Source organism: Cherax quadricarinatus, chromosome 30 (assembly GCF_038502225.1).
Source record: "Cherax quadricarinatus isolate ZL_2023a chromosome 30, ASM3850222v1, whole genome shotgun sequence".
Lineage (NCBI taxonomy): Eukaryota > Metazoa > Arthropoda > Malacostraca > Decapoda > Parastacidae > Cherax > Cherax quadricarinatus.
Genome location: NC_091321.1, coordinates 35,821,022 through 35,836,899, shown reverse-complemented (window position 1 = coordinate 35,836,899; position 15,878 = coordinate 35,821,022). Strand labels below are relative to the sequence as shown.

At 43.7% G+C, this 15,878-nt stretch overlaps 1 protein-coding gene across 2 annotated transcripts in view; it reads left to right on the top strand.

Annotated features, from left to right (window-relative positions):
• The window catches only part of LOC128692771 (angiopoietin-1), a 178,020-nt gene that overhangs the window by 150,601 nt on the left and 11,541 nt on the right, over positions 1 to 15,878 (top strand). For both annotated transcript variants that reach the window (XM_070090105.1, XM_070090104.1), the window contains one exon: positions 1,954 to 2,083. In XM_070090105.1, the coding sequence (XP_069946206.1) occupies positions 1,954 to 2,083 (130 nt within the window). The remainder of the gene's footprint in view (positions 1 to 1,953; positions 2,084 to 15,878) is intronic.

The following is a 15,878-nucleotide window of genomic DNA, read 5'->3' as shown; positions in this document are numbered from 1 at the left end:
TTGTGTTGTAATTCATGTAGTTCTCTGTGTTGTAGTTCATGTGGCTCTGTGTTGTGTTGTAATTCATGTAGCTCTCTGTGTTGTAGTTCATGTGGCTCTGTGTTGTGTTGTAATTCATGTAGCTCTCTGTGTTGTAGTTCATGTGGCTCTGTGTTGTGTTGTAATTCATGTAGCTCTCTGTGTTGTAGTTCATGTGGCTCTGTGTTGTGTTGTAATTCATGTAGCTCTCTGTGTTGTGTAGTAATTCATGTAGCTCTCTGTGTTGTAGTTCATGTGGCTCTGTGTTGTGTTGTAATTCATGTAGCTCTCTGTGTTGTGTAGTAATTCATGTAGCTCTCTGTGTTGTAGTTCATGTGGCTCTGTGTTGTGTTGTAATTCATGTAGCTCTCTGTGTTGTAGTTCATGTGGCTCTGTGTTGTGTTGTAATTCATGTAGCTCTCTGTGTTGTGTAGTAATTCATGTAGCTCTCTGTGTTGTAGTTCATGTGGCTCTGTGTTGTGTTGTAATTCATGTAGCTCTCTGTGTTGTAGTTCATGTGGCTCTGTGTTGTGTTGTAATTCATGTAGCTCTCTGTGTTGTAGTTCATGTGGCTCTGTGTTGTGTTGTAATTCATGTAGCTCTCTGTGTTGTAGTTCATGTGGTTCTGTGTTGTGTTGTAATTCATGTAGTTCTCTGTGTTGTAGTTCATGTGGCTCTGTGTTGTGTTGTAATTCATGTAGCTCTCTGTGTTGTAGTTCATGTGGCTCTGTGTTGTGTTGTAATTCATGTAGCTCTCTGTGTTGTAGTTCATGTGGCTCTGTGTTGTGTTGTAATTCATGTAGCTCTCTGTGTTGTAGTTCATGTGGCTCTGTGTTGTGTTGTAATTCATGTAGCTCTCTGTGTTGTAGTTCATGTGGCTCTGTGTTGTGTTGTAATTCATGTAGCTCTCTGTGTTGTGTAGTAATTCATGTAGCTCTCTGTGTTGTAGTTCATGTGGCTCTGTGTTGTGTTGTAATTCATGTAGCTCTCTGTGTTGTAGTTCATGTGGCTCTGTGTTGTGTTGTAATTCATGTAGCTCTCTGTGTTGTGTAGTAATTCATGTAGTTCTCTGTGTTGTAGTTCATGTGGCTCTGTGTTGTGTTGTAATTCATGTAGTTCTCTGTGTTGTAGTTCATGTGGCTCTGTGTTGTGTTGTAATTCATGTAGCTCTCTGTGTTGTAGTTCATGTGGCTCTGTGTTGTGTTGTAATTCATGTAGCTCTCTGTGTTGTAGTTCATGTGGCTCTGTGTTGTGTTGTAATTCATGTAGCTCTCTGTGTTGTAGTTCATGTGGCTCTGTGTTGTGTTGTAATTCATGTAGTTCTCTGTGTTGTAGTTCATGTGGCTCTGTGTTGTGTTGTAATTCATGTAGTTCTCTGTGTTGTAGTTCATGTGGCTCTGTGTTGTGTTGTAATTCATGTAGTTCTCTGTGTTGTAGTTCATGTGGCTCTGTGTTGTGTTGTAATTCATGTAGCTCTCTGTGTTGTAGTTCATGTGGTTCTGTGTTGTGTTGTAATTCATGTAGTTCTCTGTGTTGTAGTTCATGTGGTTCTGTGTTGTGTTGTAATTCATGTAGTTCTCTGTGTTGTAGTTCATGTGGTTCTGTGTTGTGTTGTAATTCATGTAGCTCTCTGTGTTGTAGTTCATGTGGCTCTGTGTTGTGTTGTAATTCATGTAGCTCTCTGTGTTGTAGTTCATGTGGTTCTGTGTTGTGTTGTAATTCATGTAGCTCTCTGTGTTGTAGTTCATGTGGTTCTGTGTTGTGTTGTAATTCATGTAGTTCTCTGTGTTGTAGTTCATGTGGTTCTGTGTTGTGTTGTAATTCATGTAGCTCTCTGTGTTGTAGTTCATGTGGTTCTGTGTTGTGTTGTAGTTCATGATAATGTTACATTATCAATGAAGATTGTAAATTGCTGAATGTTGTTATGACCTGCAGGCAATAACAACCTTCACGCCCTGACTAGCGGAGGTCGTCGTTACCAGCTCAAGGTGATCGCTACCAACCTGCGAGGAGAACAACTATCTGCAGTGTGGGAGACTTTTAGTGTAGCCGATGAAGCTAACGAGTATGTGTTAACTCTTTTGCTTATTATGTTATATTCTTCTCCTGCATATTAGTGTGGGTGATTCAGCCAGCATGTAATGTTAGTCTATAACAAGCTTACCTAAAATTTATAAGATTTTTCCTATATTAATAATTATAACAGTTATTGGTTCTTTCAATTAAAAACTTACCAAAACAATAGGAAAGAGAGATATGCAGATATGCATTGTTCAAAAAATACTGACTGAATTAAAAATTGAAATGAATAACTGATTCATATTGTTATCGTGGGACTCCAATGATCATTTTATCTCTTTTGGACCTAGTTAATAGGGAATCCATTGGGATCTGTTTTGATTAGCACTTTCTGTAGCGTTGTCATTCCCAGTCTCTGCCTGTTTCAAGTGTGCTAGGAAGTAGGAGTGTGCTATGAGAGCTAGCATATCACAAGCACTTTCAAGGTGCTGTTGTACCTGACCGCAGAAGTTACCAGTTAAAGCGTAGCTAACACATCACAACAGAAAATGACCATTAAGATATAAACTAGATGTTAGTTTTCTGATTTACCACGTATTTCCCCCACCAATATTATGTTTACCTGGAGAGTTTACCTGGAGAGAGTTCATGTGCAATTATTTACACTACGATTGGTTTGATAAATACCATGAAGAGTAGACAGGTAGGCGGACACACGTGTGTGTGTGGGCTCAGTTTCCTTAAGTGTTAGTAGTGGTCCCTAAAAGGGAAAAAACGGTGGAAAAGAAACAGTGATGCCGTGAATGGCTAATATGTCGACTGTGATTAGCACGTACGTGATCCTTGCAAAATATTGAAAGTGTCAAGGACTCAGTCTAAGCCCAGTGATGTTGGGAAACAGAAGTGTTACCATTCAAGGGAAGCAGTAAATTGTATTACTGTTGAGTGAAAATGGAAAAACGTGGACTGCCATTAAGGGTAACCGTACTGAAGGCAGTAGACTAGCTAGGAAAAAAAGCATAAACAAAACTACCAACACTGAGAATTCAGCGTCAAATAAATTTAAATGGAAGTATAAGAGGGAAATTACCATAGGCCAAGCAGCTGTGTGATAAAAAAAACTATTTTAGTACAATGTTAGTTTAATATGTTTATTATGCACCCCATACCCATCCAGTGGGCGGTAGTCACCACATACCCATCCTGTGGGCGGTAGTCACCCCATACCCATCCAGTGGGCGGTAGTCACCACATACCCATCCTGTGGGCGGTAGTCACCCCATACCCATCCAGTGGGCGGTAGTCACCACATACCCATCCAGTGGGTGGTAGTCACCCCATACCCATCCAGTGGGCGGTAGTCACCACATACCCATCCAGTGGGCGGTAGTCACCCCATACCCATCCAGTGGGCGGTAGTCACCCCATACCCATCCAGTGGGCGGTAGTCACCCCATACCCATCCAGTGGGCGGTAGTCACCCCATACCCATCCAGTGGGCGGTAGTCACCACATACCCATCCAGTGGGCGGTAGTCACCACATACCCATCCAGTGAGCGGTAGTCACCACATACCCATCCAGTGGGCGGTAGTCACCCCATACCCATCCAGTGGGCGGTAGTCACCCCATACCCATCCAGTGGGCGGTAGTCACCACATACCCATCCAGTGGGCGGTAGTCACCCCATACCCATCCAGTGGGCGGTAGTCACCCCATACCCATCCAGTGGGCGGTAGTCACCCCATACCCATCCAGTGGGCGGTAGTCACCACATACCCATCCAGTGGGCGGTAGTCACCCCATACCCATCCAGTGGGCGGTAGTCACCACATACCCATCCAGTGGGTGGTAGTCACCCCATACCCATCCTGTGGGCGGTAGTCACCCCATACCCATCCAGTGGGCGGTAGTCACCACATACCCATCCAGTGGGCGGTAGTCAAAAGATTACAGAGGTACATAATGGGTCCAGGGACTGGGCCTCAAAGTTTTGATAGCTGCGCAAGTTACAGAGGTAATGAATTCACAATTTACAAAGGTAATGAACTCACAATTTACAAAGGTAATGAACTCCAGGTATAATGCAGTATAATGCAGTGAATAAATATAGTGTATAACCTTTCTGACATCCAGTGTACAGCAGTGGATTTAAGAAGAGGTATAATAAAGCTCAGGAAGCAGAGAGAGGATATAGTAGCAAGCAGTGAAGAGGCGGGGCCAGGAGCTGAGTCTCGACCCCTGCAACCACAATTAGGTGAGTATAATTAGGTGAGTGATCGCATGCGAGAGTTGCCATATATCCGGGGTAGGTCTACAGCCATACGTCTGGCAGTGCTACCTGGCAACCACAAAGGCCTACCATATAACACCATAAACCCCACACCACAAGTAACCCAATCTTAGCAAGAAAATATGCGACTGACTTGTGTATGTGGGGAGCTCGTGAAATATACCCAGATTGGAAAAGTCTACGTGATGTATAAATGCTTTTGAGGGATAGTAAGTCTCCCTGTATTAAATACATCCCACATACAGTGGAAACACGAAAGGTTGTACAAATCTTGTGGAGCTATTAAGAAATGTATAGATTGTAGAAATAAGAAAAAATAGTCGAGTTGTCAGTAAACACAATATACACAACAGTGAACACAGTACACACAACAGTGAACACAGTACACACAACAGTGAATGCAGTATTCACAACAGAAAGCATTTCTTTCTAGAAATCCTCACACCTATCTCCCACCCCAAACCCTATCTCCCAGCTAACCACTCCACCGCACAGCCCCTTCCTCCTATTGTACCCACCGCCCAGCCCATCCCACCTACCAGCCACCCCACCACCAGCCGCACATAACAAATACACCAGCCACCACATACACCTGTTTAAAAGTAATCATGGCCAGGAATAAAGGCTGTTGTATATGTAAAAAATCTTTGGGAGAAACATGAGGGGCATTGATTGTGAAATATGCGGTAAAACATCACATATATCATGTACAAAGCTTCATGCAACCATGACAAATGACCAAAAACAAGAAAGTCATTTCTGGATTTGCCCCAGTGAAAGGGACAGTTGGTTAAGCATAAGAGAGGTATTGAAAAGTGGAAACCTAGAAAGCGTAAGGAAGTTTCTAAGGAGCTTGCCAGAGTTATACAAAGAGTGGAAAACAGGGGAAAAGGAGCAAGAAAAGGAGGAAAATGCAAACAGAGGTGAATACCAAGGAGTGAAAATAAGGGCAAGAATAGAGAACGTCATTCAGAGCAAGTCGGAAAAGGAAACAGGGATACATAACATAGCGGAAAGGGGAAGGGAGGATGAGAAAACTAGAACAGGAACAAATGAAAACGAGCAAAGGGAAGAAATTAGCCTAGAAGGAAGTGAACAAGGGAACTCAGATCAGGTGGCAGAACTTAGGAACGACACAGAATCAATAAATATAGGTAGTCAGAACATTTGCAGTTACTATGCTAAAGGTATGTGCCTATATGGCAGAGATTGTTGGAATAAACACACCAGAAAATGTGCGAACATGTTGAGGAAGGGAAAGTGTCGTTTCAACAAAGAGTGCAGCAGGTACTTCCATCCAGTAATGTGTAAAACTTCAACAGAGTCCAGAGAATGTCATGACCTTAGCTGCCCAGACCATCATGTAAAAGGAAAGTGGTGCTACAGAGTTAGCACAAGAAGAGAAAAGATCGAAACAAAGGAAGAGACAAACAGGGGAAATGGTACAGAGAGGACAGGTGGGCAGTAAAATGGGGCAGTAAAATGGGGCGTACCAAACCAGGCATCAGCCCGTCAAGGTCGAATAAGCAAACAAACGCGAAGCCAGTACGGGAGAAACCAGGGAAGTGTACACCAGGGGACATACCAGGTAGTACACCACCAGTGGTACTAATGAAACACAAAGCGAGACAAAACATCCCACTTGGTAATTCCTGCTTCATATTTGAAAATATACAGGGTTTGAAATCAAATAAAAATGACAAAGTTAATTATGTCAGTGGGCTCCTGACAGAAGCGAATGCCATGTTCGGAGCATTTACAGAAACACATACAAGGGATGTTTTGGACGGAGAGATACAGATAGAAAACTACAACATGTCTATACATGTTGTAGTTTTCTATCTTTATGTAACAGAATCAATAGGTCACAGGGAGGAGTAGGAATCTATGTAAAGGATACTTTCTGTAGTACAGAAGTGCTGAATTCTGCGAATGATAGAGTAGAAATTCTAGGCATTGAAGTTGAAAATGGGAATTTGGTAATTATCCTAGTATACAAACCACCATCGGCAACTGCTGAGGAATTCACAGATCAGTTAAGTAAGATTGATAGCTATCTGGATAGGCTAGAAAGTCCTACACCAAATATTTTACTCCTTGGAGGTTTTAATCTCCCTCATGTAAAATGGAAGATGGCACAACGTAATGTTATACCAGAAATATCTCCGGGAAGCACCCTGGCTCAACAGGTACATACTAGGGAAATAATGAGATTTTGTGAAAAGTACTCTTTAAACCAACAGGTAATTGATCCTACTAGAAATTAAAATACCCTGGATTTGATATTCACAAACACCGAGGAACTGATCAGAGACAACAGTTTCCAAAACTATTTACTCTGATCATAACATCATAGAGGTTCAAACTAGTATTAACTCAGGGGTAGGAAACTGCATCGCTAAAGTTAGAGACGGGATGTTCAGTAAGTTTAATTTTAACAACCATAGAATTAACTCGGAAAAAATAAACCAAGAGCTATCAGACATACCCTGGGAATCAGACATGAGTGACCTAAATCCCCACCAGTGCCTAGAGAAGCTGAATACAGAAGCATACAAAGCATGTATGAAACATGTACCATTGAGGAAATCCAGAGGAAGATCAGATATAGAGAGAGAGAGTAGGAGATGGTACAGAAGAAGAAAACGGGTTACTGAACTGATTAAAAACACAAACATGCTACAACAGAGGAAAGACAGACTTAGCAGAGAGATCACTGAATTAGAGCAAAAACTTAGGATGTCATACCTCACAGAAGAAGTACAAAGGGAACAAAAGGCCATACAGGATATTGCAAGAAACCCAAAATATTTTTATTCCTACGCAAACTCCAAGCTAAGAACTACCTGTAGAATTGGACCACTACTGAGAGGAGACTCATATACTGACGATGAACAGGAAATGAGTGAAATCCTAAAAGAACAGTATGAGCCGGTGTTCAGCAACCCACTAAATGACAGCAAGGTAGAAAACGCAGAAATATTTTTCACTCCAGCAGAAGGCTGCACAGACCAACTAACTGACATTAGTACAAATCCCATAGATTTCGAAAAAGAAATAGAGAACATGCCCACTCACTCAGCACCTGGACCAGATTCATGGAATGCTCTATTTATAAAGAAGTGCAAAGTACCACTAGCACGAGCCCTCAGTATTCTTTGGAAAAAGAGCTTAGATCTAGGTGAAATACCGGAGGCCTTAAAGAGTGTAGACATGGCTCCTTTGCACAAGGGAGGAAGTAGAGCACTAGCTAAAAATTACAGACCAGTAGCCCTAACCTCTCACATCATAAAAATCTTCGAAAGAGTGATGAGACGGCAGGTTACAAATTTCATGGACCAGCACAACCAACATAACCCGAACCAGCATGGTTTTAGAGCAGGACGATCATGTCTGTCACAGCTGCTGAACCATTATGACAGAATTACGGAGGCACTGGAAGACGACCAAAACGCAGATGTGATTTACACAGATTTTGCAAAGGCGTTTGACAAATGCGATCAAGGAGTGATAGTGCACAAAATGAAGGCCATGGGCATTACGGGGAAGGTAGGCACATGGATTTTCGGTTTCCTAACACAAAACGCAAATAGTAGTAGCGAGGTCAAAAGCTCAGTGCCTTAAGGCACTGTCCTGGCACCTCTGCTGTTCCTCATCCTCATAGCAGACATAGACAAAAACACCCAGTACACTTTTGTATCAACATTTCCAGATGACACTAAAATAAGCATGAAAGTCAGTACGGTAGAGGACACTGAAAAAGTACAGGAAGACATAAACAAGGTTTTCCAGAGGGCAGTGGAAAACAACATGATGTTCAATGGTGATAAGTTCCAGCTGCTTAGGTATGGAAAGAATGAAGAACTCAAAAAGTAGCACTATATACAAAACTCAAGAGGGTCACCAAATAGAACGTAAGGAACACGTAAAAGACCTAGGAATAATTATGTCAGCGGACCTTTCTTTTAAAGACCATAACAAGACAAAGTTCACAACAGCCAGGAAGATGACTGGGTGGGTATTGAGAACTTTCAAAACAAGGGAAACAATGCCGATGGTGACACTCTTCAAATCGCTAGTGCTCTCTCACTTAGAATATTGCTCAGTGCAGACGGCCCTGTTCAGGGCAGGAGAAATATCGGAGCTGGAACAAATACAGATATCGTTTACGGCTCACATTGAGCCAGTAAAGCACCTAAACTACTGGGAACGCCTGCAAGTCTTGAACATGTATTCATTGGAGCGGAGGAGAGAGAGAGAGAGAGGTACATGATAATATATACCTGGAAGGTACTCGAGGGCTTGGTCCCAAATCTGCACACTGTCATAACAACATACTGGAGTGAGAGATATGGAAGGAAGTGTAAAATAAACCCAGTGAGGAGCATGGGTGCGGTGGGGACAATAAGGGAACACTGTATCAACATCCGGAGTCCCAGACTTTTCAACATCTTACCAGAAGATATCAGAAACACTGCCGGAACAAGTGTTGAAACATTCAAGAGGAAACTAGAAAAGTATCTTCACCAGGTGCCAGATCAACCAAGCTGTGATGGATATGTGAGGCAGCGGGCCTCCAGCAGCAACAGCCTGGTTGACCAGGCGAGCACCAGACGAGCCTGGCCCATGGCCGGGTTAAGAGAGAAGATATACTCTCGAAATTCTTCAAAGGTATATCAAAAGTGTATACCTGTCGTTACATAGCTAATAACAGCGACACCACAGTACTGGTATGGAGGAGTTGAACAAAATAAAAAAGCTAAATACAGTGATCTATTAGTGCTCAGAACCTAAGATGTAAGAGGTACAGATCACCAGTTCCTCAACAAGGTGTTGAAGCTGCCAGTAGTCACCAGTTCCTCAACACGGTATTGAAGCTGCCAGTAGTCACCAGTTCCTCAACACGGTGTTGAAGCTGCCAGTAGTCACCAGTTCCTCAACACGGTGTTGAAGCTGACAGTAGTCACCAGTTCCTCAACACGGTGTTGAAGCTTCCAGTAGTCACCAGTTCCTCAACACGGTGTTGAACCTGCCAGTAGTCACCAGTTCCTCAACACTGTGTTGAAGCTGCCAGTAGTCACCAGTTCCTCAACACGGTGTTGAAGCTGCCAGTAGTCACCAGTTCCTCAACACGGTGTTGAAGCTGACAGTAGTCACCAGTTCCTCAACACGATGTTGAAGCTTCCAGTAGTCACCAGTTCCTCAACACGGTGTTGAAGCTTCCAGTAGTCACCAGTTCCTCAACACGGTGTTGAAGCTGCCAGTAGTCACCAGTTCCTCAACACGGTACTGAAGCTGCCAGTAGTCACCAGTTCCTCAACACGGTGTTGAAGCTTCCAGTAGTCACCAGTTCCTCAACACGGTGTTGAAGCTGCCAGTAGTCACCAGTTCCTCAACACGGTATTGAAGCTGCCAGTAGTCACCAGTTCCTCAACACGGTGTGGAAGCTGCCAGTAGTCACCAGTTCCTCAACACGGTGTTGAAGCTGCCAGTAGTCACCAGTTCCTCAACACGGTGTTGAAGCTTCCAGTAGTCACCAGTTCCTCAACACGGTATTGAAGCTGCCAGTAGTCACCAGTTCCTCAACACGGTGTTGAAGCTGCCAGTAGTCACCAGTTCCTCAACACGGTGTTGAAGCTGCCAGTAGTCACCAGTTCCTCAACATGGTGTTGAAGCTGCCAGTAGTCACCAGTTCCTCAACACGGTGTGGAAGCTGCCAGTAGTCACCAGTTCATCAACACTGTGTTGAAGCTGCCAGTAGTCACCAGTTCCTCAACACTGTGTTGAAGCTGCCAGTAGTCACCAGTTCCTCAACACGGTATTGAAGCTGCCAGCAGTCACCAGTTCCTCAACATGGTGTGGAAGCTGCCAGTAGTCACCAGTTCATCAACACTGTGTTGAAGCTGCCAGTAGTCACCAGTTCCTCAACACTGTGTTGAAGCTGCCAGTAGTCACCAGTTCCTCAACACGGTATTGAAGCTGCCAGCAGTCACCAGTTCCTCAACATGGTGTGGAAGCTGCCAGTAGTCACCAGTTCATCAACACTGTGTTGAAGCTGCCAGTAGTCACCAGTTCCTCAACACTGTGTTGAAGCTGCCAGTAGTCACCAGTTCCTCAACACGGTATTGAAGCTGCCAGCAGTCACCAGTTCCTCAACATGGTGTGGAAGCTGCCAGTAGTCACCAGTTCATCAACACGGTGTTGAAGCTGCCAGTAGTCACCAGTCAATGCAGTGGTAAAATTAGATTTCAAGAATGCGTTCAATCTCCTGAAAAGAGACGTGGTATTAGCAGCAGTACAAGAACATTTCCCTGGTCTCTTCCCTTTTGTTTCAGCTGGGTATAGCAAGGAATCAATGCTTCTCTTTGGAGAGCATGAAATCACATCATCGGAGGGTGTCCAACAAGGAGATCCTCTTGCACCATTTCTCTTCTGTATAGCAGTTAGGGAAATCACAGTCAGACTGACCAGCGAGCTAAACATCTGGTTCCTAGATGATGGCACACTAGCAGGTAAAAAGGAGTCCCTCCTACATGACCTTACACAGGTAATGACACGGGGACAGGAAATGGGTCTCATCCTGAATCCATCCAAATGTGAAATCATCTCAGTCAGTCAACAAGTGATAAATGCAGTGAGATCAAAACTACCAGGAGCAGCAGTCATTGCCCCCACAAATAGTGTCTTGCTAGGAGCACCTCTGGGAAGCAATGCCATTGACACAATTCTCAGGAAGAAATTGGAAGAGTTAAGGAGAATGGAACAACGAATAGGCAATCTGGACACCCACGATGCCTTGTACCTTCTCACAAAGTGCTTGAGTCTGCCCAGGTTGACATATTTCCTAAGATGTGCACCTTCATATGATAACCCTATACTGCACGAATATGACAGTATTCTGAGGCAGATTTTTACGAAAGTACTTAACCTTACTCTAGAAGACGGGCAGTGGAACCAAGCTACACTTCCAGTCGCAAGTCATCACAGATTGCGTTACCTGCTTTTCTGTCCTCGTGTATTGCATCCAGAGAGCTTGTAGCAGCGATTCTCCCTGAACATCTTAGGGACAAGATTGGAGTCCAGGACCAAAAATTCATTGACGGAGCAATGATCTTGGATAATCTAACGGGCTCTGAAACCAGACCTGCTCCCCCCAACAACTACAAACAATCGCACTGGGATGGTCCAATAGTGGAAAATATTACCTCAACAATGCTTCAGAGTGTGTCAGGGAAGGATAGAGCCCGCCTCCTGACAGTGAGAGCCCCTCATGCTGGGGACTTTCTGTTGGCTGTTCCCAACTCCAGCCTTGGCACACGCCTCGACCCACAGACCATCCGCATCGGTGTTGCCCTTCGACTTGCCGCCCCTATTCTCGCCGAACACAGGTGTATTTGTGGCAGTGAAGCAGCAGACCGATTCGGGTACCATGGTCTTGTGTGCCGTAAATCCGAGGGAAAGATTGCAAGACATGAGGAGGTTAATAACATTATCAAGAGGAGCCTCACAACAGCTGGATGCCCAGCAGTAAGGGAGCCACCCCAACTATGCAAATCTGATGGCAGCCAGAAGCGTCCAGATGGTATCACCCTTCAAGCCTGGACAGATGGGAAGCAGGTGGTGTGGGACTATACATGTGCATCTACCTTGGCTGATACCTATCTCCAATACACCAGGGAGGAAGGAGGGGCAGCTGCCAGCTTCAGGGAGTCCCAAAAGTCTAGAAAATATGGAGAACTTGCTCATCATTATATGTTTGTTCCCATAGGCTCAGAGACCCTTGGCTCATGGGGAAAGTGTGCATCTAATTTCCTTAAGGAGCTGGGAAAAAGACTCATCAGGGTAACTAGGGATCCCAGGGCAGCTAGTTTTCTGTTCCAGCGGCTCAGTGCGGCTGTTCAAAGGGGTAATGCCTGCTGCATTTTGGGCACAGGCCCCAGCTCTGAGGAGCTGGATGAGATTTTCGCTTTATAATCGGTGATACACACGTAACAACATGTACCGTATATGCCACCTTTATATTAACACTGTATCTCTTAAATCTTGTGTGCCATATTATGTAATAAAATATTCCTATTGGTAAAAAAAAAATAGTTTAAAAGATGGGGTGGTAGGGGAAGTGGAATATTCAAACGGCTTCAGGAAGAAATCCAAATATTTTTCCTTGAAGCCTTTTTATCCACTTCTCCGAGGCTATGGGTCCCACAATTTACACCAGAGGTGGACCCTTAAAATATATATATATATATATATATATATATATATATATATATATATATATATATATATATATATATATATATATATATATATATATATATATATATATATATATATATATATATATATATATATATATATATATATATATATATATATATATATATATATATATATATATATATATATATATATATGTATATATATATATATATATATATATATATATATATATATATATATATATATATATATATATATATATATATATATACTTTTTGGGTTAGTTTTCGAATCCCTAGGAACTGTAATTTCGTACTCCCGTTTACCTTTTCTTATCCCTTTTTTAACGTCCCTCTTAATGTCAATATACTGATTCATAAGATGACCCTCACCTCTTTTGATACGCCTATAAAGCTTTTGATAGTTCTACTTACTCACATGCAAGTCCCACTCAACTCCAACCCCTCTCACTAATGTATTTATCCAACCTATATTTGAAACTACCCAAGGTGGAAGAATTGGACCTGCCTCGCATGGACCACTAGGCCTGCTGCAGTGTTCTTTCTGTCTTATTTGTATGTGGAGAGTCAGTCATCTCTACATAACTCCACGTGTTGTGCATTCCTTGAGTGATGGTGAAATTGCTGAAATTGCGCGAAATACAAATAAGCATGTGATACATGGTTTGGAAACCGACAGCTTGAAGAATTGAGACACTTATGCAACATATGGAAATCTTTATTGAAGAAACGTTTCGCCACGCAGTGGCTTCGTCAGTCCAATACAAAGCAGGAAGGCATAAGGAGAGGAGGAGTTTGAGGTAATCAGTCCCTCAGCCAGGAATCGACGTATTCAGTCCCTCACTCACAAGAGTATTTGCCATATGGTAAACAAAATCTGGTGTTATTGCCGGGAGCTTACCTGGAGAGAGTTCCGGGGGTCAACGCCCCCGTGGCCCGGTCTGTAACCAGGCCTCATGGTGGATCAGAGCCTGATCAACCAGGCTGTTACTGCTGCCTGCACGCAATTCAACATGCGAGCCACAGCCCGGCTGGTCAGGTACCGACTTTAGGTGCTTGTCCAGTGCATGCTTGAAGACAGCCAGGTGTCTATTGGTAATCCCCCTTATGTATGCTGGGAGGCAGTTGATGAGTCTCGGGCCCCTGACACTTATTCTGTTGTCTCTTAACGTGCTAGTGACACCCCTGCTTTTCATTGGGGGATGTTGCATCGTCTGCCGAGTCTTTTGCTTTCGTAGTGAGTGATTTTCGTGTGTAAATTCGGTACTAGTCCCTCTAGGATTTTCCAGGTGTGTATAATCATGTATATATAAGATACATGATTATATACACCTGATTATATACACCTGATTATATACACCTCATTATATACTCCCGCCAGGGAGTACAGGATCAGGAACTTCAAGCGCTCCCAGTAATTGAGGTGTTTTATCTCCGTTATGCGCGCCGTGAAGGTTCTCTGTACATATTCTAGGTCAGCAATTTCACCTGCCTTGAAAGGTGCTGTTAGTGTGGAGCAATATTCCAGCCTAGATAGAACAAGCGACCTGAAGAGTGTCATCATGGGCTTGGCATCCCTAGTTTTGAAGGTTCTTATTATCCATCCTGTCATTTTTCTAGCAGATGTGATTGTTACAATGTTATGGTCCTTGAAGGTGAGATCCTCCGACATGATCACTCCCAGGTCTTTGACGTTGGTGTTTCGCTCTATTTTGTGGCTGGAATTTGTTTTGTACTCTGATGAAATTTTAATTTCCTCATGTTTACCATATCGGAGTAATTGAAATTTCTCATCGTTGAACTTCATATTGTTTTCTGCAGCCCACTGAAAGATACACAAATAACCGGCACATAGAAGAGAGGAGCTTACAACGACGTTTCGGTCCGACTTGGACCATTTACAAAGTCACACTAACGAGAAGTAGAGCAGGATAGGTATATATAGGCAGGAAGAGGTAGTGGTAGTAGTAGTAGTAGTGGTAGTAGTAGTAGTAGTAGTAGTAGTAGTAGTGGTAGTAGTAGTAGTGGTGGAGATGGAAGGAAGTATTAATGGGGAAGTAAGGAGGAGGAGCCAGTCAAATACAAAGATAGGGGAGCACTGCAAGGGAGCTAGGTACCCACAAGGGAGCTAGGTGCCCACAAGGGAGATAGGTGCCCACAAGGGAGCTAGGTGACCACAAGGGAGCTAGGTGACCACAAGGGAGCTAGGTGCCCCCAAGGGAGCTAGGTGCCCACAGAGGGAGAACAAGAGCACGGAGGTGGGGAGGAGGGGAAATAATGAAATAAATAATGAAGGAACAAAAATACAAGACAGAAGAAAGGAAGACAACCCAGAAGAGAAAAAAAGGAAATAGGAAAGGGGAAGAGGGAGAAGAAGAAAAAGGGAGGAATCAGGTTAAGTCACGGGTGTTCTGTTCCTTCATTATTTATTTCATTATTTCCCCTCCCCCCACCTCTGTGCTCTTGCTCTCCCTCTGTGGGCACCTAGCTCCCTTGTGGGCACCTAGCTCCCTTGTGAACATCTAGCTCCCTTGTGGGCACCTAGCTCCCTTGCAGTGCTCCCCTTTCTTTGTATTTGACTGGCTCCTCCTCCTTACGTCCCCATTACTACTTCCTTCCATTTCCACCACCACTACTACCACTACTGCTACTACTACTACTACTACTACTACTACTACTACTACTACTACTACTACTACTACTATTACTACTACTACTACTACTACTACTACCACTACCTCTTCCTGCCTATATATACCCGTCCTGCTCTACTTCTCGTTAGTGTGACTTTGTAAATGGTCCAAGTCGGACCGAAACGTCGTTGTAAGCTCCTCTCTTCTATTTTCGGGTTATTTGTGTATCGTTCCAGTCAGGGTATTGTGCCTTTTTTTGTCATTTAGGCCATTGAAAGATTTGGTTGATGTCCGCCTGGAGCCTTGCAGTGTCTGCAGTGGAAAACACTGTCATGCAGATTCGGGTGTCATCTGCAAAGGAAGACACGGTGCTGTGGCTGACATTCTTGTCTATGTCAGATATGAGGATGAGAAACAAGACGGGAGCGAGTACGATACGATACGATACGGACTCACAGGTAAGGACCCACGAGGGGCGAGGGGCAAGTGGGGACAGTGCGAAGAATAGACGGTGAGAGGAATGTCTTGAGTCGAAGAGAGAAGAGTCAGGACTAGACCCAACTGCTAAGCCAGAATAACAATGACGAAAGACGATGTAGAGACAACAGGAACTCTGCAGGTGCTGACTGCAACTTGCTGGGTGGAAGATTGCTGCTTCTTGATGGTGATTGGT